This window comes from Odontomachus brunneus, unplaced genomic scaffold (genome assembly GCF_010583005.1).
Source record: "Odontomachus brunneus isolate Ranch 3 - 2012 unplaced genomic scaffold, Obru_v1 Obru_scaffold_064, whole genome shotgun sequence".
Classification (NCBI taxonomy): Eukaryota; Metazoa; Arthropoda; class Insecta; order Hymenoptera; family Formicidae; genus Odontomachus; species Odontomachus brunneus.
Window position 1 is genome coordinate 660,668 of NW_022639514.1, and position 27,956 is coordinate 688,623.

General features: G+C 33.2%; 1 protein-coding gene across 6 annotated transcripts in view; it reads right to left on the reverse strand.

Annotated features, from left to right (window-relative positions):
- Window positions 1–6: 6 nt before the first annotated feature.
- LOC116846465 (glycerol-3-phosphate acyltransferase 3-like) overlaps window positions 7–27,956 on the reverse strand; it is an 88,683-nt gene continuing 60,733 nt past the window's right edge. For 2 of the 6 annotated variants that reach the window (XM_032820298.1, XM_032820303.1), the window contains exons 2-10: window positions 9,328–9,609; window positions 9,086–9,226; window positions 7,833–7,967; window positions 7,264–7,500; window positions 6,501–6,734; window positions 5,729–5,844; window positions 3,027–3,168; window positions 1,121–1,329; window positions 7–739 (exon numbers count right to left, since the gene is read on the reverse strand). In XM_032820298.1, coding sequence (XP_032676189.1) covers window positions 652–739; window positions 1,121–1,329; window positions 3,027–3,168; window positions 5,729–5,844; window positions 6,501–6,734; window positions 7,264–7,500; window positions 7,833–7,967; window positions 9,086–9,226; window positions 9,328–9,609 — 1,584 coding nt within the window. In that variant the 3' untranslated portion in view covers window positions 7–651. Of the gene's footprint in view, window positions 740–1,120; window positions 1,330–3,026; window positions 3,169–5,728; window positions 5,845–6,500; window positions 6,735–7,212; window positions 7,501–7,832; window positions 7,968–9,085; window positions 9,227–9,327; window positions 9,610–25,415; window positions 25,534–27,956 lie in introns of those variants that run through there. The other 4 variants (XM_032820302.1, XM_032820301.1, XM_032820300.1 and 1 more) reach the window with 4 other exon arrangements.

Here is a 27,956-nt window from a genome sequence, read left to right on the forward strand (position 1 = left end):
TATATATATATATATATATATATATATACACACACACATAAAAAAAAAATATATATACTGTTAAACATTTAAAAATTACATTATGAACCGTGCAAATGTAGGACATGGCACAATATTACATTAGAACTATTATATACCTGTCAATTTTTATAATATAATGATATAAACTAAGGGACATATACTTCTCTTGTAACAGTGTGTGCAAAAACAATATGTGAAAAACGGCCAATCGAATGAAATGATGTAATTTAAATAATAATATCACGCACAATTTTTATAATATAAATTCCAATCCAGAGCAGTAAGATACTTGTGATCTCACATATAAAGGACCAAACTGTCAAAAATACTTTAAGTCCTAATAGTACTACTGTTAGCAATGGAAAATAACTGGGTTTACAAAGACATATTTCGTCACTGATGAATATTGCATTTAGAAAAATATCGCAAAGAAGTGCAAGTCTTTATATTTGCGAGGAAATCTCTATATGTAAAATGCTAAATGATGCAGACTGAGGGACACAGATTTCTCTTGTAATATACGAAAACAATGTGTGAGAAACGGCCAAACGGATGAAATGGTTTAATTTAAACAAACAATATCACTCAATGTGTGCATTGTGAAGTTATGACTAGAATCGATGAATTTATTTATTCGACTTTCAGTCGTTTACTGAACTCTTCTTGCTGCTTTTCTCTCCATTCCTTCTTCGGCTTCATCCTCTTCAGCTGACCATCCCTACCAAGAAACATGAGATATAGAAAAAAAAAGATGAAAGAAATTATTATTCGGCAAACACAATTGTTAATATCTTTTGAATTTTATTTTATTTAGTCATTACTTGTGTTTCTCAGATTTACTTTAATTTATTTGCTCATCCATTTATCTATTTTATCCATTTACCTATTTATCTATAGTTCAATTTTTCATGCTACTCATTTATTATACTAATTATCATTGTTTACTACTTTCATTTTTTGTACTCATACTACTTTTTTATATATTTTTCTATGTATCATTTTTTCTATATATTTTTTTATATATATGACCAAAAAGTGCGCTAATAATAATTTTTTTTAATATCTTCGTATTATATGTCAAAACTAATATCGAACATACCACTGCAGATCGACAAGGCCACCCTGTCGCGCTATCACAGACTTCACTCGATTCGCAAAATCGATGGCACTCTCTCCTTCGTTCTTATACATTGGAGGAAGATACCACACATCACAAACTATTGCCCAGCTTGACATCATCATGTATAAATATTGTAGCATCGAGTATCGGTTACTATTCCAAAAGGCGTCTCCAAATCTCGGATCGTACTACACATAAAAAGTAAGAAAAAAATTTTTTTTATTTTATGGTTCTTATTGATGAATCAAAAACTTGGGGGAGTAAGAGTCACTAACACAAGGAATATAGAACCACTAACACGGATGAAATAGTGTTATAAAACTAGCTATAAGACAACTAGTATCTATCCTCGCTTATGTAGAGGTAAAAAATTTTTTTTATTTATTCAAATGAGCAAAAGCGTTTTGATCCTTCCTCTTCAGTGGTAACATTGTAAAAAAGAAATCTCGATTACGTATACAACAAGAAACAGTTGTCTAATGAACGATGGTAGCAATGTAAGTCAACAATCAAATCCAAAGCAAATCGCATCAAACGCCATACATAAAAAAGATGTCAAAAATAATAAAAAAATATTCAATTGTCGCAAACAGAATTAGTCAAATCTTAAAAATTACGCCGAACCGTTACGTTTCAGAGGACGCAGCAAGAGTTAAAAAAATAAGAAACCATAAGTCCAATAATCTGCAATAATAAAAAGTGAGAAGATGTTAAAAAAATAGTGAATTGTATATTAAAAAGGTTGTGTCAATGAATATTACTTTAATATATGCAACGGCTAAGTACCAAATTTAGATGAAATATGTCGACGATTATACCGATTATCAGTCTAGACAAAGACAATGCGTAACAACGAAATGCAAATCACCTTTGCTTGTGCTAACAAACTTACAGATCTGGTTAAGGCCCATAAAGACTCACTTCCCTATGACAAGAATAGCAACGTTGTTTACAATGCAATAATTACGATGTGACGTATGTAAGACAAACTGGTAGGAAATTATATACAAGGGTTGGAGAGCATATGAAAATCCCTAGAGACCCGTCTGCGGACCTTACAGTAATTCAGGAACACCGTTTGCTCAATGGACACAATTTTGTTTGGGACAACGTGAAAGTCTTACATAAGGAACAGAACTGTTATAAACGATTAATTGCGGACATGATTTTTATTAAGAAACAGAAACACGGAATTAACGCCCAAAATGATACTGTTTTGCTGAATGTTATTTACTGCTTTTAAATTCTTGACTTATATCTGTTTATGTTTCTTTATGTTTATGGATTTTAAAATTGCTGTTCCTGACTTTCGTTACATTGTATACTTGAGCTTGTTGGTAAAGCCTCGCATTTCGTTGTTACGCATTGTAAGGACAATAATCTAGACAAGGGTCTAGACTGACTTGCTGCGTCCTCTGAAACGTAACAGTTTGACGTAATTTATAAGATTTGACTAATTCTGTTTGCGATAATTGAATATTTTTTTATTATTTTTGACATCTTTTTTTATGTATGGCGTTTGATGCGATTTGCTTTGGATTTGATTGTTGACTTGCGTTCCTGAGTTGCGTTGAGTTGCTACCATCGTTCATTAGACGACTGTTTCTCGTTGTATACGTAATCGAGGTTTTTTTTACAATGTTACCACTGAAAAGGGTCCATTGAAGGACTGAAACGCGTTTGGTTATTTGAATAAATAAAAAAATTTGTTTACCTCTACATAAGCGAGGATAGATATTAGCTGTCTTATAGCTAGTTTTATAATAACTACGTCATTCGTGTTAGTGATTCTATAGACCCTTATTCCCCAAAGTTTTAAAAAGAGCTTTAAAAAAAACATTAATGTTTAAGACAGGTAAATCTTTTTTGGTAAAGGAAAAATTACCTTAATCGCTACAGGATAAATAACGCTGTCCACTTCGAAACTGCCTTTTTTGAATTGCATAACCGAGGTATTGTTGATACATGTACCCTCCGGAAATATGAGTATCGGTGGGTTCGCCGGATCTGACACGTGTTTCTTTAATCTATATCAAAATATAGTAAACGTTAAGAACTATATTTTGTGCATCGTAATATGATATACAGGATATATGATAATTATTAATACATCTTTTATATATTAGGACCTTGAATAAGTTTTCGCTGATTTTTCGTGAAAATTAATGCTTTATTTAAAAAAAAATAAAAAACGTCACTGAAAGTATTGTCCATCGCTAGCCACTACTTTTTCCCATTTTTCTGGCAGCATTTGAATTCCACGTCGGAAAAACGTCATGTCTTTTGAGATTATCTAAGAGTCGACTCATTTTTTGGCATCTTTATAAGAATGGAAGTGCTGCTCAGCCAGGCCATGTGCCATTGATCGGAACAAGTGATAATCGGAAGGGGCAATGTCTGATGAATACGGCGGGTGGGGTAGGACTTCCCATTTAAACGTTTCCAAGTAGATTTTCACAGGTTGTGCAACATGTGGCCGAGCGTTGTTATGTTACAAAATCACTTTGTCGTGTCTCTGCTCATATAGCGGCCATTTTTTCTTTAATGTTTGGCTCAAACGCATCAATTGTAGTCGATAGCGATCTCCCGTGATGGTTTCGTTCGGTTTGAGCAGCTCATAATAAACTACACCAGCTGATCCTACTAAATGCAGAGCAGAAGTTTCGAACCATGATATTCGCTTAGGGTTATCGTAGTGTATCCACTTTTCATCGCCAGTCACGATACGATGCAAAAACCTTTCCTTTTCTGCCGTTGAAGTAGCTGTTCACACGTGAAAAGACGCCGTTCGACGTCTCGGCTTCAACTCGTACGGCACCCAATGTCTTTGCTTTTGAATCATTTCTAATACTTTCAAACGTTTCGAAACTGTTGTGATCAACTCCTAATAATTCTGCAAGTTCAGCTAGCGTCTGACATGAGTCTTCATGAAGTAATGCCTCCAATTTCTTCGTCTTCAAACTTTTTCGGTGCACCAGAGAATTCTTTATCTTCAATATCAAAATCATTATTTTTGAAGCGTCTAAACCAATCTCTGCATGTTGTTTCCGACAGAGCATGATCGCCGTAAGTCTCAACAAGAATTCTATGTGCTTTAGCTGCAGATTTTTTTTTAATAAAATAGTGCAGTAAAATTTCCCGCAAATACTCTTTTTTTTGGCACGAAACTCGACATGTTTAACACTATGAAAAAAAAAGTTGTTTACACTTCGACGAAATGACATACACTGAATTTCAAGCTTGCTTATAGTACTTCCTTATAAATGCGTTACCATTTTAAACTACACGTATGCAGTTCTGGTAACGCCATCTGTTGGAAAACAACGAGAACTTATTCAAGGTCCTGATACATACAGGTAAAATTCATCAAATTGAATACAAATTCCTCTATGATTTCACAAACCAATAAATTTAGAGATTTTGGAAAGTGGTAAAATGTGGAATTATTAATTAACTCTTTAAGTGACGAATTTTTCTGGATAACCTGTTCCTTTGTTCAATCTGGGAATTTTTTGGGATCGCTAATTACAAATTTGTAGTCAGTTTTTGAAAATTCAAGATGACGAATCCAATATGGCGGAAGACAATTTTAAAATTTCCTCGATTTCCAAAAAATTGGTATTCGAGTTTTTGACGTTGCTGATCACAAATACAAAATTACTTTTTTGAAATTCAAGTTATTCACAGACTCAACTTCACTCATTTACGGAAAGAAATATAACTTATTTTGATTGTTGGTATTTTAGCTCACCATACTGAGTTCGCTATCTTGAATTTTGAAATTTTTGAGATTGTGTCATCATCTATAGCTTAAAAAGCATCAACCAAGCCATTTTTTCCATGGGTTTTCTTTACAATATTTTTGACAAATGAATTTTTTCCAAAAAATACCATTTTTTTACATTAATTTGTTTATGAATAATAAAATTTGCAAAATTTAATGTTCTATGCAGATGATTCTATTAGAGGAACATCTAAGCTTCACAATAAATCCATATTTACCACCTCGAAGTCTCTACAAATTAGTTTAAATTCGTAAAAACTTCTTTAAAAAAGATGTATCATATATGATATACTATGACTTAAAGGTTTAAAGAAGATTAGCGTATGATCACACGCGATACATGTAAATCATGATGTACGCGATAATGCATCAATCTTCCTTAATTAATAACTACACGATCTACGTGATCATTTGTAAAATAGTAGAGGACTTTCATTGTTCAGTTTAACCTAATATACACAAAAGCACACGACGGCAAACATCGTCATTATTTATAGATCGAGTTTTTTAATTCATCGACGGATCCATCGCATGATGCGCAAATGCAGCGTTTCGCTGCATTTACGTATCATGCGATGGATTCATCGATGAATTAAAAAAATCGCCCATAGTTCATCTACCGTATCGCGCATGATCACTCACAAATTTTGTTTAGTTAATAAGTTAAAATTTTACATAGTTGTTTATAAAATGGTCGTGAAATTTTGTGTTCAGTTTGATGAGTTCTACTTGCACAACAGGTGTGTCAATAATTGTCGGACAGTTTGTATAAGATAAATGCAATTGTGTTTAAATAACCGCACCTTTTCGCCACTGCTTCTCTATCTTTAACCTCGGAACGCTCAAACCAAATATGCGGAGAGGCACGAGCAAGAGCTCTTTGTAATATTCCCAAGAAACCACCGTGCCTCTGACCTATCTGTAGTAAAGTAGAAGAAAGCACAAATAAAATAATGAACGTGAATTGAAAATGTGAAACAGTTCTCAGAAATCATGCATCTTTCTTTAAAGTATAGATAGAGAAAATCACATTAGATACAGTAACAAATTAACGTATGTATAATATAATTAACGTATGTAATATTAACGTATGTATAATTTAAATTGATTAGTAAAAAGGAACCACAAATTTTGTTCTTTTCTTTAACGATTAAAATAAAGAAAACATTAAGTGACCAATTTGTTCTCGGAAAGTGTATGATTTCTGGAATGTTTTATATGCTATGACACATGTAAGACAACAATAAAAGCAACAAAAATATAAAATGTTAAAAGCGTGTTTTCATAATTATAGAATAACATCGTTAACAAGATGTTTTTGAGTATGTAACAGAAAAGGAAAATTTGATTATAAAAATAAAATGGGATATAAAGAAATGGAAAGACGACAGAAATGAGAGCGATGAAAAGCCGAAAAGAATGGTAAACTTTAAAAATTAAAATCTTAAAATTTAGATACAATTTCTCTGAAAAGTCATAATATCAAAACTCGGATACCGAGGCAACATCCTGACAAAAAAAAAACAATTGTACAAATCCAGTATCTAATAGCGTCTAATAGCGTTACAAACGTACCAAAGAATAACAATTGTCACACATGAGTACGAGTACATCAATAGGAGATGTGTGATTAGCTACACATATGCCCCCGACAGGTCGATTCTCTGGATTGTGATAGGTGATAACTGAAGACAGAGCACTGGATAAGAAAGTAAAGCACACTATGGAGACTTTGTAGTTCAGCCACCGCTTGAAGCTACCCTCGGGAACGTAGCCCACTACTGCAGTACACACTGTCAGCCACATCACCTGTAAACCACAAGCTTTGCACCTGAGAAACGTGGATTCCCTCTCTATCGTTGCTGAGTAGATACTACCTGTAAACCAAAGTTACAGGACACGTTACCTGTAACATTTACCAGTAATGCAACAACTTTTGTAATACTAGAAACAGACATCTGACCTCGGTCGTGAACTTCACGGGGACAAAACAGATTTCAAAGTTACGCTGCTCTGTTACGCGACGGATACAAAAGTATAATAACGATAACGATTGTTAATTGTATTACTTCTATTCGTTAGCGTTCGTTAAAATGTAGCGTGTGGCCGCGTGTATAGCGCGGTTTGGTTGATATAAATTGTAGCGCTACGTGGTTCTACAAATTATCACGTAGTTTCTGTATACCAACACCAAAATGTATACTAATACCAAAACACCAATGACGAAGATAATTAAATTGACAGATGTAAGATACACTCGAGACGACGCAAATTTAAACACAATTACCATACAATAGAACACTTGATTTTTCGGTTTGCTCCAATCATGATATATTACCAAAGAGAATGTCGTCTCTGTGGATAAAATGCAGATGTCGACAGTGGATGTGTGATTTGCCACACATATGCCTCCGTTCTTTGGTTTATATTCCGCATTGTAGACTGTGATCGAACTAGATATAGAACGAGACAATATCCTGAATCCGATAAGGGTGGCCTGGTTGTTCACCCAGTGTTTTACGCGGCCATTTGGTAGGAAGCCGATTAAAAATGTTACGATTAGAAGATACAGTACCTAAGAAGCTTCAATATTAGTGGATATACTATCTCAAATTTTTCCGTTAAATATACACGCGTTATTATGCCACGAAATATAAAATGTCTATGATATAAGAACGCTGGGAAATTTTCATAGAAAATTAATATTCACGATTTTAGGTTGAGATCAACTAAAGGAATTAATTTTTACATGTATTATTGCACTGCTAGATAAATATGTAACAGGATTCCAACGTGAAAAATTATTCGTTGTAACGATTTTTTCACATTTTAAAACCTTTTATTGTATCCTTTACTACTTATAATATGCTAGTTATAACATAATGTGCGTGGAATAGTTACACTTACCCCAAAGAAACAGATGGATACTCTTAAAGGCAGAAGAAAGCAGTAACGCGTGACAAATCCGAACATCCATATGATAGTTAACTTCCAGGAAATAAACTCATAGTATCTGTTCGTTCGCGTTAGCAGATTCCAATTCTACGTAAAAAATATATCGATAAATTATTATTTACACATCAATAAATAATTTCATATACATCGAAATATGGTTATAATTATTTATGTTTATTAATTCATATGTTGATCATGTATTAATTAATAATTATTATACAAATGGAGGATAAAATCGAGGCAAATGTATTTGATTTTCAAATGTAGAATTTTAATTAAGAATGGATATAAAAAAAAAAAAAAAAAACAGAAATGAGGAGGATGGAAGACAAAAAGGATAGTGAATTTTAAAAATTAAAATTTCAAAATTTAGACAATTTCTCTGAAAAGTCATAATACCGAAATTTGAATACCGAGACAATATCCTAAAATATAATTTTTTCCTTAAAAAATTATACAATTGTTTGCTTGTACAATTAACGCTTTTGCAATTGTTACGAGGAAAAACTGTTACACTAAAAACTAACTTATATAGTAATAATATTACTTATATATTAATAATACTTATATATTAATAATATATATTAATAATATAATCGGTTTATGTGGTAGTAATTAACAATACAATAAATATTAAATAATAATAATTAATAATATAATTACTGCACAAGCTCGTCGATAACAACTCAATTTTAACAGTTTGGTTAGACTCCAATTTTACTATATATAAGCCGTTTTACGAATAACTGTACACAGATATATTAATTCCTACCTATTTGGGTACACTCTTGCTGTATTCAAATAAGTAAATACTATAGTAAAAACAAATATTTAAAAATTTATTTGTGGGATATAAAACTATCCATAGAAATAAATTTTATATTCCACAAATAAATTTTTAGATATTTTTTTCTTAGTGTAATGCATCTGTTATGCAATAAGACAATTTCAATATTTCGGTAAAATTGTACTTAAAAATAGTCTCGGTATTCGAATTTCGGTATTATGATTTTCAGAAATTTTGTATTTTTTAAATTTCGGTACATTTTTTAGAAGAGATAGTGTGTATGTCCAAGAAAATTCGGGCAATAAAAATCGCGTATTCTCATCTTCACTTTATCTTTCTAAAAGATCTTCTTTAATTAAAATTATGCACTAACACCTGGAGTTTTAATTGACTGATTTCATCATATATTAGTTATTACCTTAAGTTCTTCCGCTTCGAAACGCGATGTCACTTCGTCTTCTATGATAGCTTCCACGCCAGCTCTGATATAATCCAAGCAGCTCGCTGGTTCAAATCCAGTTTTAAGTACCACGAAGGAATTTTTTTGATTAAAGCTATCCTGAAATAGCAACAAATAAAAAAAAGACATAAATAGTTTGTCGAATATCGAATCCTACAGAATGATATTTCATTCTATGTTTTCTATTCTATAAATCTTACCTCGTCATTGTTGATCGTTGACATCTCACAATTGTTTTCGAGTTTCGATTCGTCAATGTGATTCTTGTGATTTTGTGCTTCTGGTTCGGGCACTAAAATTAGGTCCTTCGACCTAGCTATTACAGTATTGCCCACAGATCCATTTTGCATCTTGGATGACGTTACCATTGAATTTTTTAGGAGAATCGTCGGTGATTCGCATTCCTCCTCTACGTTAAAATCCTTATTCAAGTCCCAAGTACCGTTCTTCTTCCTCACATTTTCTATGTTTTGCCTGCCGTACTGCAACACGATAAACGTGACCGCTCGTAAAGTACAAATTATTCCGTTATTCTCGCGTCTTCGATCGTCTTGGTCTACACGGTAAAGAGATTACAAATCTATTTCTATGAACATTGATATCATACAATAGTATAAGCAACAATAGAACTTCCCCATTTGTCCTTCTCAACGTTTCCACCCTTCAATTCTATGTAAAGTAATAAAAAAATTTACGTTATTATTTTATAACTGCGCCAATCTATATTCTTTTATAAAAGTAAGAAGGGGAACTAAAATTTTTACAGATAAATATGTTCTATCAGAAGTAACTGAATGGGCTTAAGTATTCGAATAATTAGACGTTGATATGTTTGATTTTAATTACGATAGCGTTTTAAGATATTGATATTAATGCAAACTTTATTGAATAATATCACTATCTTATCATGTGCAAAAATAATACATCAATGTATATTTTAATACATATGTAAATAATAATATCAGTGTATATTTTATCATAAATATATCTATTTGTTCCTTCATAGAACATTGTTTAATCTTAATATCAAGTCTTATCACGTCATACAATACAATATACACGTACAATAGAACTGTTGAAATAGACAACAGAAATAGAAAATTGTTAAAAGAGAACTATCGATTCATTAAAATCTTATTTTATATACTTTTAAAAACAAGTTTCGTTTGCGACACGCGCACAAATTCGTATAATTTTATTATTTTAGAATCCGCGATTGCAATCTGCGAAGGAATGGAATAAAAAAAAACTATTTCGTGATACGTTGTGTAATACAAAAATGTTTTGTTCAAGATATGAAAACAGACTCACGCGACGGCATACACGCATGCACGTACTCAATACTGATGTACGTTATCAAAATAACTTCAACATTCACGAGAGAGAGAGAGGGAGAGAGAGAGAGGGAGAGAAAGAGAGGGAGAGGGAGAGAGAGAGAGAGAGGTTAGAAGAGGAAAAGACGGAGGTGGCGAAACAGAAAGGAGAGAGAAGGAAAAAGAGAGCATATCATAAAAACGTAATCTCCGGAAGACTTCATAGCCATCCCATAGTTAACTTGACTTTAACCTTTGGTCAATGATCATGATAGCGCGTGCCAATCTCACGATGACTAAATCGTGATTATCAAGAGCAAACTCCAAAAAGTTCTTCAACAGTACGCGTGAGCTTCGCGTGCCAAAATGATACCATCAGTAACTCTTCGATTAATGAATCTTCTAATAATCAATATTCAATCAATTTGTCGCGATTAATTCACGTACTATTTTAATACATTAATATACCAATTTTCATAGAATTTGAAATTGAAGTTTAGACAGTGAACAGAAAATTCAAGTTTTTTCTGACAACTTTAGGGGGCTCTAATTCAGAAGAGTGCATTTCTGGACACATGTTGATATGAAAAAATTTTCTTATTTTGATCTGTAGAATACGTCCATTAATTTTTTTCTCAGCAATTCTCAGGGATATCCTGTATACATCACAATTTCAACGAGAAATTTAGAAATTATTTTGTGAGAATATATTGGTCTGAAAAACAATACAATTGATAGACGGTGGAAAACATTTATTAAAATTTTCTTTGAATTTTTAATTTTTGCCATTAAATTTTACTCGTGGATTCGCAGTTCTTTAACAACGGAGCATAAAGTCAATACATTTTTAGCAAAAGTTTCTCAATTAATTTCTCTTTCTCTCTCTCTCTCTCTCTCTCTCTCTCTCTCTCTCTCTCTCTCTCTCTCTCTCTGTGCATTATTACTTAGAAATTTTTACAGTTACTTTAACATTAGAGTGCAATAATAGTCATTTTGACTCTTTTACAGTTTTCCTGTTGTCATCATTTTCATTTCTCGTAATTTATTATGTTATACTATTGAGGGGAAATCATTATTATTTATTATGTTATACTACTGAGGGTCACAAAAATCGAATTTTTTTTGCTTTAATTAATAGTACTATATGTATAGAATATATTCCTAAAGTTCGGTTTTGAAATTCAAAATCTAAATAAATCGTACAGAACCATTTCTCGCACGCAGGTACGCATGAGGCAAGATCTGAGCGCACAATGACTCGTAACGGCTTTGTTTCGAAAAATCCGTTTGAAAAAATGGAAAAAACCATTCTAAGAAAGATCTATTAGAAAGATGCTTAGTTGGGCACACAAAAAATGCGAATAAAATTTTTAATAATACGATTTAGCGATTAGCTCCAAAGCATGTACATTCTGATCTACAAAATCACCGAAATCACCGCCTATATTGCCGCTGGGATATTTAATAAAGACTACTTTGCTGTTTTGAAGATAATGGAAATATTAGAAATTAAAATTGAGCCTCTATATATGTAAGTTATGTGTTGATAGTAAGGACGCCGAGCGAATAAAGAGACAGAAGCGCCGCAGCCTAAGTTGCGGTAAAGAGACTCGAATAGCAAGTAAACAACACCAACTTGAGCAAAATGACTTGTTTGAAGAAGCGGAAGCTTTACTATATGGGGCAAGAATAGTGGATTAGCAGCAAACAGCTGTAAGTTTATAATTTTCTATACCTGAAACTTTAAATCCGTTTTTCTCGAAACGACTTCTTCCAAACTAATGTGCAAGATAATTCAAAAACTATTTGACCAATCGAGTTGCCCTTTTACATATATTTAATTTATTATATTTGCTAGTCGATAAACCTATAAAATTCATAACATTATTTATTTAAACAATTTTTTCGCATACATAAAGATGAATTTTTATGAGTAAAAATCGAACTTTTGAATCAAGGGCTGCTTCTTTGTCAATTACAAAATTTCTTTTCAACTTGTTTAGGTTCAATGACAAATTATGTCCATAAAGAATAAAAAATTATTCCCTACTTTGGTTTCAGATGAATACAATAGGAGCCAGAGTGCACACTGTTTTGTGCCGATTTTGCCGTTTAACATTTCTTTCACTACATACAGTGTATAAACATTTTTCTTAACTTAAAAATATTTTTTTAATGTATAAGCAAAAACGCTACAAAGTTGGGAAGCGATTGGATAAGTACATTCTTTAAAAAAAATTCACGAAAATTCCCTTATTTTTGACGTTCTATAGTAATCTCCCCCCTTAAAAAGTAAAATAGCATGCCATAGAAAGTATAACTACATATACTACTGTGTCCAAAAAGTAAGACCAGTTTTCAATTTAAATCGCACATCATAAATTTTTTTTTTCTAAGTTGGCAGCATTGTGACAGACATCTGTGACAAATTTCATGTCAAAACATTCATTACTTTTTGCTTTACGCTTGGTTTTGTACGACGCTAAAAGTGCATTCGGCGATTTTTACAATGTCTAATTATATTGAGCAAAGAAGTTGCATTAAATTTTATTTGCGGAATAAAATTTCGGGTGCAGAAACATTTAGGATGTTGCAGAAAGCCTTCGGGGACCATGCTTTGTCGGAAAGGAATGTTTACAAGTGGTATAAACAGTTCAAAGAAGGTCGTGAAAGTGTTGAAGACGAAGAGCGTTCCGGACGACCATCAACCTCTACCGATGAACAACACGTCAAGAAAATCGAAGAACTTGTGCTTGCTAATCGTCGAATGACTGTGAGACCTTGCTGATGCTGTTGCTATTTCGAAAGGATCTGCCAATACCATTTTGAAAGATATTTTGGGCCTGAAACGTGTAAAATCTCGACTAAAATAATGCACCTTCTCACACTGCACTCGTTCTTCGTGACTTTTTCGCCAAAAATTCGATCCATATCGTTCCACAACCTCCGTATTCGCCTGATTTAGCACCGTGTGACTTCTGGCTATTCCCGAAACTCAAAAAACCACTGCGGGGAAATCGTTTTGAGACGATAGAAGAGATACAACGTGAATCGCTATGCGCTCTGAAAGCCATCCCGGAAGGCGACTTTAATTCTTGTTTCGAGGACTGGAAAATATGTTGGCATAAGTGTATTGTGTCGAGAGGGGATTACTTTGAAGGCGACGAAATAGATTTGAAAGAATAAATAAATATTTTTTGAAATAAATAAAAACTGGTCTTACTTTTTGGACACAGTAGTATGGGGGATACATAAAAATTCTGAACACAACCGTGTTGAGCAGAACAAATCAAATTAAGAGTGAAATCATATACCGTTTTGCAAATGTTGCAATAATTATTAAGAAATTTATTGCACAACATGAACGAATGAGAACATAAGAAACGATAGAACGAATTCATCAGATATTACTTCATTAGAAAGTCTAATGTCTAACGAAAGATAATTTTCAGTTTATAAGAAATATGTCATACTTTCTGAAATCTCCCCTAGTACACTTTTTATAACTTGATATCTTGTGTCGTACTCTATTCAATTTTGGCCACCACATACTATACCAGCAACGCATAAGTAACTCTTGGTTTCATGGTAACGATGTACGATTATAGGAAAATGGCACTCTCTTAAGTTATAAATATATTTTTTATTCAAGACTTATAAAATTAAACTTCCCTACATTGTTGGTAATATATTTTTTAATTTTCTATTTGTATTTATACGAAATTGATTGAATTGAATTGAAAACCTTGGTTTTTAGTTTGTGTATGTGTGAATTTCACCTTTAAGAAAGAGTCCCCATGTGTTATGAATTTCACCTTTAAGAAACAGCTCGTGTGTTAGGAATTCAACCTATTAGGTAAAGGAATAAGTAAAAATTATTATAATCTGCTATTACAAAAGTAATAAGTAGAAGAGACAAGAACTAGACCTTGTAAATCAGCGAATATCTCATAACTATTAAGATATACTGCGGAATAAATTAACATATTTTTATCAACGAACGACATTTAATATTTTTGCGTCGGACCGATTTACTTTTCTTCATGCAACACAGTGTTAAACTTTTTTTTTACATGTATTTATTAGTGTATGTTAAACATTAAAATTTTTAATTTCTCGGAAAGTTATAACGAAACTAAAAACAATATTTTTTTTATTTGCAGTAATATATTATCGCACATATATCATGTAGAATACACGTGACTGTCTAACGCATACATTTGAATACATCAGTTCGTTCGGCGCAGATACATTGAATCACTTTACTGCTTGAACGTTCGCTAAACTAACTCGCTCAATGAATTGCACATATATTGTTGCAACAGCGAATGTATTCGCTTCTACCGCAAAGGAATTGCTGATGATTACTTTAGCTTTTGCAAACCAAAACAATATGATTTATTATATGATAACGAGTTTTAAAATGACGATTATAAAATAATTTTAGTTCGAATATAATACTTTGTTTCTTTTTTCAATTTTTATTCCAATATCAAAATTATATATTTCCATTTTGTTCAACATAAATTTTTACAATAATTTCAATTCTAAAACGTTTCTACAACGTTTCAATTCGTAACAATTCATTTTTTCTTATATAACTTTTCTTATATAATATAACTCGATTGACCTCATGACCGCCGAGTGATGTCGTACACTAATAAAAGACAACCGCTAATTTAAAATGCGGTAATCGATTCCACTTGCATTTTTAGAATTTGACCTATGTAGATCAAATATAGTTTTGTGCATATCAAAATTAATCGTTGGTTTGTCGCAGTGACATTTCTTCATGCTAGCATGACACTGTATTTATTAGTATGACGTAAATGTAAAAATGCATTTATTAGTATGACGTAAATTTAAAAATGCATTTATTAGTATGACGTAAATTTAAAAATGCATTTATTAGTATGACGTAAATTTAAAAATGCAAAAATGCAGTTTATGTAGATATTTGCTCAGTCATTGATCATATTAATGCCATTTTCATTAGTAGAAATATTGCGTAGAAATTGAACAAGAACTATATTCAATGGTCGAAGTAACTTATTGTATAATATATAGATCGATTCTTTCTAAGTATCAGTAATATTAATTCAGTTTTATAATGTGCATATATTATAATACCTATCGTGAATAAATATAAAACATATTTATCTGTACTGTGTTAGAAAAGATTTTAAAATTGCATGAATAATGAGTGAACGCACAGAAAAGGATAAAGTACGGAAAAGGAAATTGGAGATAATTCGAATTTTCTTTTATGTTTGGTTATCGAAATTGTTTTAGGATCAATATTACAAAATTACATAGTAATTACATAGTAAAACAATTTCAATAACCAAATATAAACGAAAATTCGAATTAAACGCTTCAAATTGACTGCCATTTTGGTGCCGCCATGTTTGTTGAAAAAAATACCCATGGCATATTTTTTAAGTTAAATCGGGATATTTTAGACACTTTCCCGAGCAATACTAACACGTTTTTATGGAGAAAATAGCGGAAAAACCCTTACTTTTTATTGCAGATTCAGATTCTATGTCTAAAAAAATGTAAATTTTGTCCGTAACATTTTTTTCGATTCCTGATAGATGGCGCTGCATTCGGCGAAAATTGATTAATCATTTTTGTTATTGGATCAATAAATGCATCGAAGTTGAAGGTCATCAGTTCGAGAACTTATTGAATTGAATGGTGAGAAACAAGGGGACTCACAATAAACAAGCACCCCAAAGAGATTATAATTTTCGTCACGTCCACGTCGTTAATTTTGGGTAAAGTTAAGAACAAATAAAAAATTATCTGTAGACATCTATGATAATTCGAAAAATATGTTTCAGACAAAAGTTACTTTTTTTCAATGAAACATCATTATGCAATAAAACATGGAGATTCCCATGCAATAAAACATGGGGAAACCAAATTTAATATTCATGCACTCTGCGAAAGCTTCAAATATCAAATAGAGATTTTCCTTAAAGAAAACGAAGATTAACCAATTTTCGCCGAATGCAGCACCATCTATCAGGAATCGAAAAAAATGTCTCAGACAAAATTTACGTGCTTTTAGACGTAAAATCTAAATCTGCAATAAAAAATAGGAGTTCCCATTTAAGATTTCAAAGTTACCCTCCACCCCACCCTCAGGAGGGCAGAAGGCGGTTAAACTTTGCGAGATAGTATTGCCACCTCGAAAATATTGAGGGTTTATTTGGAACATATTTTGGTACATTTTTTGAACATTTTTTTTTAATGCTTATTTTTCCAGATATTTGCAATCTTAAGTTAAAAAACTCATCCTGTATATATATATATATATATATATATATATATATATATATATATATCCAAATAGAAATTGTATACGTTTCACCAGTACGGAAAAATGGCCCAACACTAAATCGGTACCGAAAAGCGGATGTCCGGTTTTGGTACTGGCTCAATACTGGGTCTAATATAAAAAAATTATGTATTATTGGTACTAGCTTTGTACTAAGGTTAGATACTGGATAGTCGTACCGTACGTGTACTGGGGCGTTACCGAAAAGTGTTTGTCGTTTTCGGTACTGGCCCAGTATTAAAAAAGTTATATTATTGGTGCTGGCTCTGTAGAATCGTAGAATCAGTACTGGATACCCAAGTAAAAATCGTATACAATCTACCAATAAAGGATATTGGGCCACTATTATGCCGGTACTGAAAAACGAACGATACCAATGTCCTTTATAGGAAAACAAAAGAGGTCACTAACGCGAAATCTAGATAGTTCAGTGGTAAGAACGCTTGCCTGACAAACGGAAGACTCGAGTTCGATTCCAGCCGTCGCCCTGAAGATTTTTTCCTCATATGACTATTAAAAATAGACATGTATAGGTGCAAACGAGAGCGGCCACGGTCTGATCTTTGTTTCCATACTATATAGTTGTGATATTAACAATTATACAAATAATAAAAATTACTAGGAATCGATACTTCCCCAGTACTAGGAATCAATATTTTTTTATACTGGTATAATGCTGATTTTCGGTACTGTGACAGTACTGTTTTCCGATATTGGCCCTTTTCTATCATCCCAGTATCACACCAATACCGTATTAGCATCTGCTATGCTAGTAACGTTTACCATAAATCGGTACTGGGCCACTTTGATGTCAATAGTAAATTCTTACTTGGGTAGTCTTATTTAAGACAAGTAGTCTTAAAAAATGTTTTGAAGACGCCATAAAACAATGTTTCCAAAACGTTTTAAATCGAGATATAAGACGTCATAAAAATGTCTTTTTGATAATTTTTTGAGATATTTTTTAAACGTTTTTAAGACATTATAATGTTGTGTGCGTTATTGGATGTAAATTAAACATAAAATTTTTTAATATCGTGTGTATTATAATTCTATTTATAACTCCCACAAATAATCATTATTTGCACTTTTTAATTATTTGCATTTTATATTTTTTAAGAAACTTGAATTCGTGTAGCATCAGTATAAATAATTTTTCAAAGATACACGTGAAATAAAAGAAGAAGAAAGAAAAAACAAGAGACGTGCTATTTACTGAAATTGGCGCAATTTGTGAGTAATTGATCCAGATTATCCTATCTACTAGCAGATATCTCTGCAGTGGTATGATGTTTCACCTTTGTTACTAAAAGAGATTCGATGGCGAAATTACAGTCGACAGATCAAAATACGCGTAGTTGCAAGTAACAAGCAACTGATAATACTTTACGTTCGGCGCTAATCACGCAAACTATCTTTACGTCATCGAAAGTTGCTCGTACGATTCAATCATTAATTATAAAGCCATTCCAACGCAATGTTTTAAATTATTCTGCTTGAAATTAGGAAATTTGCCATTGTTTAACGTATTGTATAAATAAAACTATTATTTTGTTTCTGTATTATAAATATATTAAAAAACATATGGAAAGTGTACACTTATTTGCCAAACAGTTTAGATACAATGAAGTTGGAATTTCAGTAAACTTGAGAAATTTTCAAAATCTCAAAATTGAAAGTTATTATTGACGGGTTCTCTTGCGCAATAATTATATTATTAATTATCATTAGTAATTATTACTATTTATTATTATTAATTATATTATTAATTATATTATTACTTATATTATTATTGCGTAAGCTCATCAGTAATAAGTGCCAACTTTAACAATTTAGAGAGCTCCTAACTTTATTACATCCTGCAACCAACTATGCACTCGTTTTCACAATGTTTGCACACATTTTCTCAAGTAGAGTTGGCATCGTATAAAATGACATTATTGCAAGTCACTGCTACTGCTTATAGGTTACGTGGTAACTCGATTATGACAAAGTGATGATATACGGAGTGAATATTGATTCTTATATATATATATATATATATATATATATATATATATATATATATATATCTTATATATATAGGGTGAGGAAAAAGTATGGAAACCCTGAAAAATCTAAAAAAATATAAGTTTTACAGACAAATGTTTTAAATAAAAGTTGTAGGATTTAAAAAGGTCTATTCAATAGTCTCATCAGTTTGACCCTGGTTTGGCATCGTTAAGGTGAAGTCAAAGTCACCTTGAATTTTTTAAATGGAACACCCCATATATTATTACATATTCTTATAGCTTATCTCCAGAGCTTTCCAAAACACTATAATAAAATATTTTTTCATTAAGAACTTTTCGAGTAATAACACTTGAAATTTCCAGCACTTTGACATAGAATACAAAATATCTCGTAAAATATTCATCCTTCGATTATCTTGCCTTAATGATTTTTTGCACAGAATAATGAGACAAATTAATTGGCTTAAAAAAACGTAACAAATTTTTTTATATTTATTATGTAAAAAATTTTTTGTTTTTTAAGCCAATTAGCTTTTTTAATCTACTTAGCTAATCCGTCTTAGCTAATGCCTCATCTAATCTGAAATGAACAGCAAAATTATATAATTATGCGTTATTTATGCGCTTTCCGAAAATAATTAACGCAAAAATTTTGCGCTCCATCCATTACACTACAAAAAAATTTTTTGTAGGAGGATCAACGGCAAGTCAGTCCCTCATCTTAACAAATAAGTTATTTAACATGACAAATTTGTAGGAATTATACGTTCTTATATTCAAGTAATTTCGATTTTTGCGCTGCAAATCTTAGGCTGCGTTCGGGGAGACGCTATTTAGCGCTATGAATGTACTCTATCCTCGTTTATTCCTGAAAGTTGAACAAGGACAGAGGACTCTCATAGCGCTAAATAGCGTTTCCCCAAACGCAGCCTTAAGGGACTTCTCTTTTGACATAAAAAATAGCAAATTCTATAAGAAATTCTATGACAATCCTAGTTTTCATCAAGAGAAAAGTTATTTAAAAGTTACAGCGCGAAAGTCAAAACAGCCTTAAGAGCATATAAAAAGTAGAATTCATTGTGCATAATTGAATTGATGGTATTTCCCATTTTTTTAAAATTATACAAAAATTTTGTTTTCTGTGTCAAGAGAGAAGTCTCGTAAAGATTGTAACACAAAAATTAGAATGACCTAGAGAGTATAAATCGTAGATTCCTCGCACGTAATTGAATAGACGATATTTTTTATTTTTTAAAGAAATGACAATTCTATTTTTTGCTTCAAGAGAGAAATTCCTTAAGAAGGTATTCTAGGGTCCAAAAAATCAATTTTTCTTTTTTCGCATATTTTTATAGTTTAAAGTCTTGAAAATATTAAGTCCCTAAAATATTAAGATGAAATTCGTTAATCGAGTTATAGGTTTAAAAGACGCAGCCTCCATACGGCGCGCCGACTATGAGATGAATGACGAAGTATTAAAAGTCATCCAACCTATTTACGAAGATTTAACTATCCATGATTTATTACAACGATGCTTCGGATTATTTATTCAAAATAATAACGAAAGTTTAATTTCATTAATTTGGACAATTACACCAAAACATCTGCATTGTGGAAAGAAGACGGTAGAAGTTGTAACTTTATTGGTTGTTTGCCTATTTAATGAAGGATTTCATACAATTTTAAAAATAATGGACGTAATGGAATTACAAATCGGCCAAAATGCAAAATTCTTCGCGGATAATAGAGACAACGAGCGCGTTTCGTTCGGAACAGCGAGCGTTGCATGAGTCGAAAAAAGCAAAAATTGCCAAGAGACAAGAGGAGGCTGACAAAAGAGTTTTAAGTTGAAGAAGGTCTCTGGTATAGCTCTGGTATAGCTGATTAAGGGTAAGTTACTCTAATTACTCATTATCCACCTCATAATTGCATGAGAATCTTTAAACGCGTTTTTCTCGAAATGACATTTTTTGAATCGAGCGAGTATTTTTCTCGAAACTGGACCGATCAACTTGCGCTTTTACACACATATAGTACACATATTTGACTATCGCCCGAACTAGAATCTTTTTGATATCTTTAAAATTACTATTTTTCCGAACAGCAAACAGTTGGAATTTTTGAGTAAAAATCAGACAACTATTTTTCAAAAGCCGCCATTTTGTCAATTTTTCTTCAACTTATTTTTTTCGACTCGTGCAACGCTCGCTGTTCTGAACGTAACGCGCTCGTTGTCTCTATTATTCGCGAGGAATTTTGCATTTTGGTCGATTTGTAGTCCCATTACGTCCATTATTTTTAAAATTGTATGAAATCCTTCATTAAATAGACAAACAGCCAATAAAGTTGCAACTTCTATCGTTTTCTTTTCACAATGCAGATATTTTGGTGCAATTATCCATAGAAGGAGGAGGGCGTACTAGGTGGCGGCGGGACGCCGTGCGTTCGAGATCTGCGTATCTTTTCGTTCCAGAGAGAGAAAAATATCGAGAACGCGATCTTGCTAGGCCGGGACTCGAACCCGGGTCTTTCGCTTGCCGGGCGACTGTTCTAAATCACTGAGCTACCTGACGCTCCACGCTCACGACATTCTCCTCTCCCTAGATAACACTCAGAGATGCCATTCGGAAGCGACATCTCTGGCGCGATCCCGAGCACACGGCGATTACAGAGAGAAACAATGTTACTGTACAAATGGTACAGCTGTCAGCCTTTCAAAGTCAAAGGTTGCTATCCTTTAAGATCTGCTGTCCATGTAGCCCGTCTCCACCGTTGCCCTTCCTCATCCGGTGCAAATAATACAAATTAATGAAATTAAACTTTCGTTATTATTCTGAATAAATAATCCGAGGCATCGCTGTAATAAATCATGAGTAGTTAAATCTTCGTAAATAGGTTGGATGACTTTTAATACTTCGTCATTCATGAAGAACAAAATAAACGCAAATTTGTTTATTTCAGATGTCGAGGACGGCGGCAATCAATTCGCCCGATGGAAGACAATTTTATAACATGACCTATTTCGTCCACTTTTGTTTCCTTCAATTTTGAATATAAAACTTTGACAAAATTTGAGATGTTTCTTCAAAGATGAAAAAATGTCAATACAAAACATTAACTTTGTAGGCTTAACCATTTGTTTTAAATTAATTCTTAAAAATCGCCTTGAAAACGGGCTTTCACACTAGAATACTCCCTTAAGAGTTGCAGCGCAAAAATTGAAATTATATTTATTATTAATATTTATTTTGTTAAATAACTTGTAAAAGTCGAAGAAAAAAGTATATCGGAAGCCGGAGTCGCTGGACCGAGACTCAAACCCGGGACCTTTCGCTATCCGGGCAATTGTTCTTATCACTAAGCTACCCAAGCTTCCGCTCCAATACATTCTCTCTTGTCTTCTTATTAGATATTATTGTTTGTCAATATGGTACGTATTATCTCAGCTCGTCTTATATCTTACATTATTATTTATTAGTAGGAGGAAGCGGCTAACTTGCCGCTCACTTGACTCTCTCCCCCACAAAAAAATTTTTCTTATGTGATGGAGCACAAAATTTTATGTGTTATTTTCGGAGAGCGCATAAATAGCGTATAATTATATAATTTTGTTGTTCATTTCTCAGATTAGGTGGGAGGCTAACTAGGCAGACGTGAGTTCTGCGACCTGTATGCAGAAGTCATTAGTGACGGTGACTATCGGCTGACAACTGAAAACAATAAAGAATACGAGCGGCGCGGAGAAAATTGTTTTTCGACTTATCACGAGATGTATCATACACACGAACGCGCGGATGCTATACTCCATTCAGTAAATCGATATTCACTAAAAATTTTCAACTAGCTGTATCCATTTTTAACTACGCGTTTCTCATGACTGTTGATTGATCTAGCAAACGGAAATGTGTTTACAACCAAGTGACGTTTTAACAGTTTGACGTTACGTACACGTCTGTATAAAGGTCTGTCATTCACTTCCATGTGATGTGTAATCAATGGAGGAAGAACAAGTTTTAAAAAAGAAGTAAAAGATTATATAATTAATTTTGTAAAAGCAAATATAATTGCAATTAGTTATATCAACTGATTTTAATCCGTAGCCAAATTGTCTATCTTCCTATGAAGTTATACAGGTAACCCTTATTGACGCATACCAAATTTAGCTACGGATTAAAATCACTTCTAATCATAACTAATTGTAATTGCACCTTTATAAAATTAATTATACTTATTTTTGCTTTTAATTACCTCTCTCTTAAAACTTTTATTTTTTTTCTACTGATGTATCACATGGAAGCAAATAACAGCCCTTTTTACAAATGAAATTAAGCTATCATATCATAGACTGTTTCCCGAAGATTTTTAACCCCTTTCTTTATCGTGTTTTAGTTTAGTATAGGTTTTGAGGAAGCAATATTGCATTTTTTGCGAAACGCACATCAAGCAACGATGATAAAACAATCACTCATAAAAACGTTTTGAGCGTAAACACTCGTACTTCTGCGTATCACACTTCCATTGACTGCATTCAGCGGAAAAAACAACTTCGTGAGCGCTTAATAATTATTGTCTGTGATTGAGGCAGCAATCAGTTGAGAATTATAATTAGAGTAAAGATTTGCTCAGGATTAGGATTAAGTATCGATGACAGCTATCAAATAATGATATTCAGTATATATTTTAAACTTTAAAATATATGCTGCCGAATAGCGATATTTGATAGTACATGATTTAAAATTTAAAGCATACGATACCGGATACCATTAAGGCGTCTGAAAAAACGAGATGCCATGCATAAGCGCGCCGTGTTCAAAGGAACGCGAGTTTCGCCGCGCCGCCGAGACGTGGCGCAAAGACGCCCTAACCTATCCGCAGTCAAATTTCGGCAGATGGACGATAAATAGGGAATACTGCGGGTTGTCGGCACATTCACGACGTCTCTCGTCGGCATTTTAAGGAACTCTGCGAGAGAAAATCTCTGGTCCTTTGCGGAGAAATGACTTTGGCTCTCCCTCCCTGTGGAAGTTTAGTGTTAACGCGCAAGGCCAACCATAGCATACAGTTGAGGTTACAACGGAAGAGCCATCCTGACAACTACGGAGACGCTCTGACCGCGTAAGCGGTCAAGCAACCGAGCAGCTAAAGTCGTCCGCTCAAAGGTGACTCTACTTCCGTGGACATTGCACGAACTAGAGCTAGAGCCGACGAACATGGCCAAGGTCATTCTTGCTGATGACGTAGATGTCCGGGCTAAACATCCACTTTCCTTTCAATACGAGCCACGGACAGAAGACAAGGCGACACCGACCACCACGGGCAGTATCGTCGCCGCGGAAAAAATCCAATCAATCATATAAATCGAGATACGTGAAAAAGCTATTTTTAATCGTCATCGTCATTATAAATAAATGGAGTAAAAATAATCGTCGCTCGTTCATTTGCGCATTCTCCTTCCCCTACAAGCGATTCATCCATCTGAGATTAAACGAACACAAACTGCACCACCAAAATCATCAACATTGGTTAGCTACCATTGATATCTAATCCTAAAGGACGGATGGGCAAATCCATAGTCTAACTATTATTCTCAAGAACCATCTGTATGGAAGAAGGGACATTTTCACTTGGCACTGCAACTTAGAAATAAACTAACCAAATTATAAAAATTTACAGTTTAATAACTTCTATAGATTTTGACATATTTTATGTATACGACGCTCGCAAGGACTAAGAAGTCGTTATATTTTGTCGTTATTTTATTGCCATAGCAACAGCATATATAAATCTTATCTGGTAATGTAGGTAACATACACAACATATAGTCATTCAATAGATATCATAAGAATGTTTAAAATAAAATGTCTTTAAGACGTCTTTTTATAGCATCTTAAAGACATTTGAAATGTCTAGTAGAGTATTTTTGGTAATGTCATAAAGACGTTTTACATAAGACGTCATGTTTTATAGACATGGCGTGTTGTGTGAATAGAACGAATAGAAACGAATAGGGTTGATCCAAAATGTTTAATAATTATTGCGGTGTCTCGTCATGTCGCCACGAATTGAAATTAATTTTGTTTCTTCTCGTTTTGGGTCAATGCATTGAAACAAATAGAAGGAGGAGGGCATACTAGGTGGCGGCGGGACGCCGTGCGTTCGAGATCTGCGTATCTTTTTCGTTCCAGAAAGAGAAAAATATCGAGAGCGCGGTCCTGCCAATTTATCCTGGGATCGGAGATCAAGTTATACACTATTTAACAGGAGTATTGGTTGACCGGAGAAAAATCTGGGTTCGCGGGTAGGGTTATTAAAGTTCCCACTCCAAATAAGTTACGGATTTTATATGCGAATCTGCGAGGATCACCTTTAGGGATGGTTTTGTAATCAGGAAATGAATAGGCAAACTCTGCTTCATGTATTAAATAAGTCAGTGTGGATGATGGATTAGACTGATGGATTAGATGGTTGAGACTGATCTAATATTCGTTCTAATTCCTTGAATAAAGAGAAAGGATCTTGGTTCGAAAAGAGAGCAAAGCTTGATCTGATATCTTAGTCTCTTTATTCACTGTCGTCGCCCATCTTTTGAAGGCATAGAAAATTAAACAAAATCTCACCAAGGAATTTTCATGAAGAACGGAGCTACACTATTGGCGGCGACCGTCCGAGTGATTGGGACCACTCTATTGGCAGCGACAATCGTGATAGTTGGGGCCACATTATTGGCAGTGACAACTGTAATTATTATTCGTGAATTAATTATATTTCACAAGATTTTTTTATCTAAAGCGGAAAAGAGACTAAGCTTCAGTCAGAAAAGTTTAACAGATAACAATTTATTTTTAGGACTTAGTATAGTTAATAAATACAATAGGATAAAACGAGTGCGATTATAAGTGTACTAGGAATTGGAAGGGAAAACCGAGGTGAACTAACCGTTGAAGATTTCCTAGTGCTATGTTCTGTTCGGTAACCCTGCTCTTTTAACTGCTCGACTGCTCAACTTTACTTAACTACGATTGCAACTGCAACTGCTCGCTGGCTCTCGGTGTTCCTTTTTTATACTCAATTCCTAGGTATAGGAGTGTCCTTCTGACATCCAATGACACTTTTCAAAATCCGTAGGACCAATGATCGCATTTGTTTGTATTATGATTTGGCGATAGTAGAGCTCCGCGTAAGCTCTACTCCTTCTTATGCTTAAGCTTAGAATTCTTCGACTTAAATTTCTAGGTTTACTTAATTATATAATTTACAATGGATTTTTAATAAATCCTTTTTAATTACTTTCTTTGCTATGTGGAACTTATCCTCTGTGTTTTTGAATCGTTTTCCTATCTTAATTATTTCTTTAGTATGTAAATATTGTTATATAAATATTTAATATCAGTCTCTAGTCTATAAAAGTTATTTATGATCAAGGATTGAAGTTAAAATTATTGAAAGTACTATAAAAAGTTTAGAATAAAACAAACAAAAACAGAGAGAAAAGAAAAGGAAAAAAATATGATATATTCAAATGTGTTCATAATGATTCCAGCCATAAATCTTTTGTCGTAGAATAAAGGAAAATTTTGAGTTTATTAATAAAAGAATGAGATTTAAATTTAACTAAAATTAGAGATTTAAAAATAAAATATTTTTATGGAGAAGTTTCGAAGGTAAGGTCCAAAAATTGACGATTCGGTTGTTACGGGTATCTTATCTAATCTATAGAAATGTAAGAAAAAACAAGATTTTTCGATGGTTTACTGTGACTGAGTCTAGCAGACTGAGACAAGAGTAAGTTCCCGCTGTGATGTAACACTATCGAACTACTAAAGAATTGGACTTAGATTGACATATAAAATTCAATGATTGATAATCTGAAACTGATGGCTTGCGATTCAATTTTGATTATTTCTCGCGAAAAAAATTCGTTCTGCATGCGATGGTGTGTCGATGCTGAAGATATAGTTGCTCGATTTGCACGAAATACATAAAACTTCTATATGTAAGCAATATTTAATAGTAAATTGCGCGGCGGCGCAAAAGAAACATAACATTTTAGAGTTGAGCTCGATAAACATCGACGATAAGGCATAGTCTACAATAGGTGTAAGCCATAAGAATTGGCCAATCATAGCCACATATTTTTATAATAATCGACTATAAGGCCCGATTTACAATAAATGGAGTAAGGAGTAGGAGTAAGACGAAATGAAAATAATGATTTCGCTCACTCCCTTACTTCAATAAAAGTTTGCCCGCATACATCACATGGAGTAAGCTTGAATTAAGTAGTAAGAGCTGAAGTAAGGAGCTGGAGTAAGGGAGTAAACGAAATAAATTATTTTCATTTTGTCTTACTCCTACTCCTACTCCTTACTCCATCTATTGTAGATCGGGCCTAATTGACCAATTCTTACGGTTTACTCTACATATTGTAAACCAGCTTTAATTTCGGCTGTTGCATGCTTTTAGCAGGTATCGCCGAATAGTCTTTGACATATCTTTTTATCTTCCACGTCCTTTTCATCAGCTATATATTCCTGTTCAAGGTATACATGTACATATTTTTCTCGTCTTCTCTTTTTTTACTGTATGACGATAACGGATCTACCCTATGATCAGAAAGTACCGGGAATTTTTTATTTAAACGTACCGCGCATGCGGGAACCGGTTTATTTTTTTTTCTTATGTTGGTACGACCTTAAGACGCACATCTGTCAGGTTTTAGTGCCATCCAATCATTAGTGTCTGCCTGGCGTTTGTTTACATCAGTCAACTTTTTTCAATTTGTCGCATTTTACCATGGATAATGTTGTTGAACAAAGAGTTTGTTTGAAATTTTGTGTTGCGAACGAAATTTCGTGTGCCGATGCACTGAAAATGTTGCAAAAAGCATTTTGCGAATCTGCTCTATCAAAAACAAGAGCATACGAGTGGTATAAAGACTTTAAAAGTGGTCGTATAGTGGTGGAAGATTTGCCTCGTTCCGGACGTCCATCGACGTCGAACACCGATGAAAACGTGAAGAAAGTGAAAGAAATGGTGCTTGAAAATCGTCATACCAGCTTAAGAGAGATGTCTAGTGAACTTGGCATTGCATATGGAACGGCACAGCATATTGTGGTTGATGTTTTGGGTATGAGACGCGTGGCAGCCAGGCTCGTTCC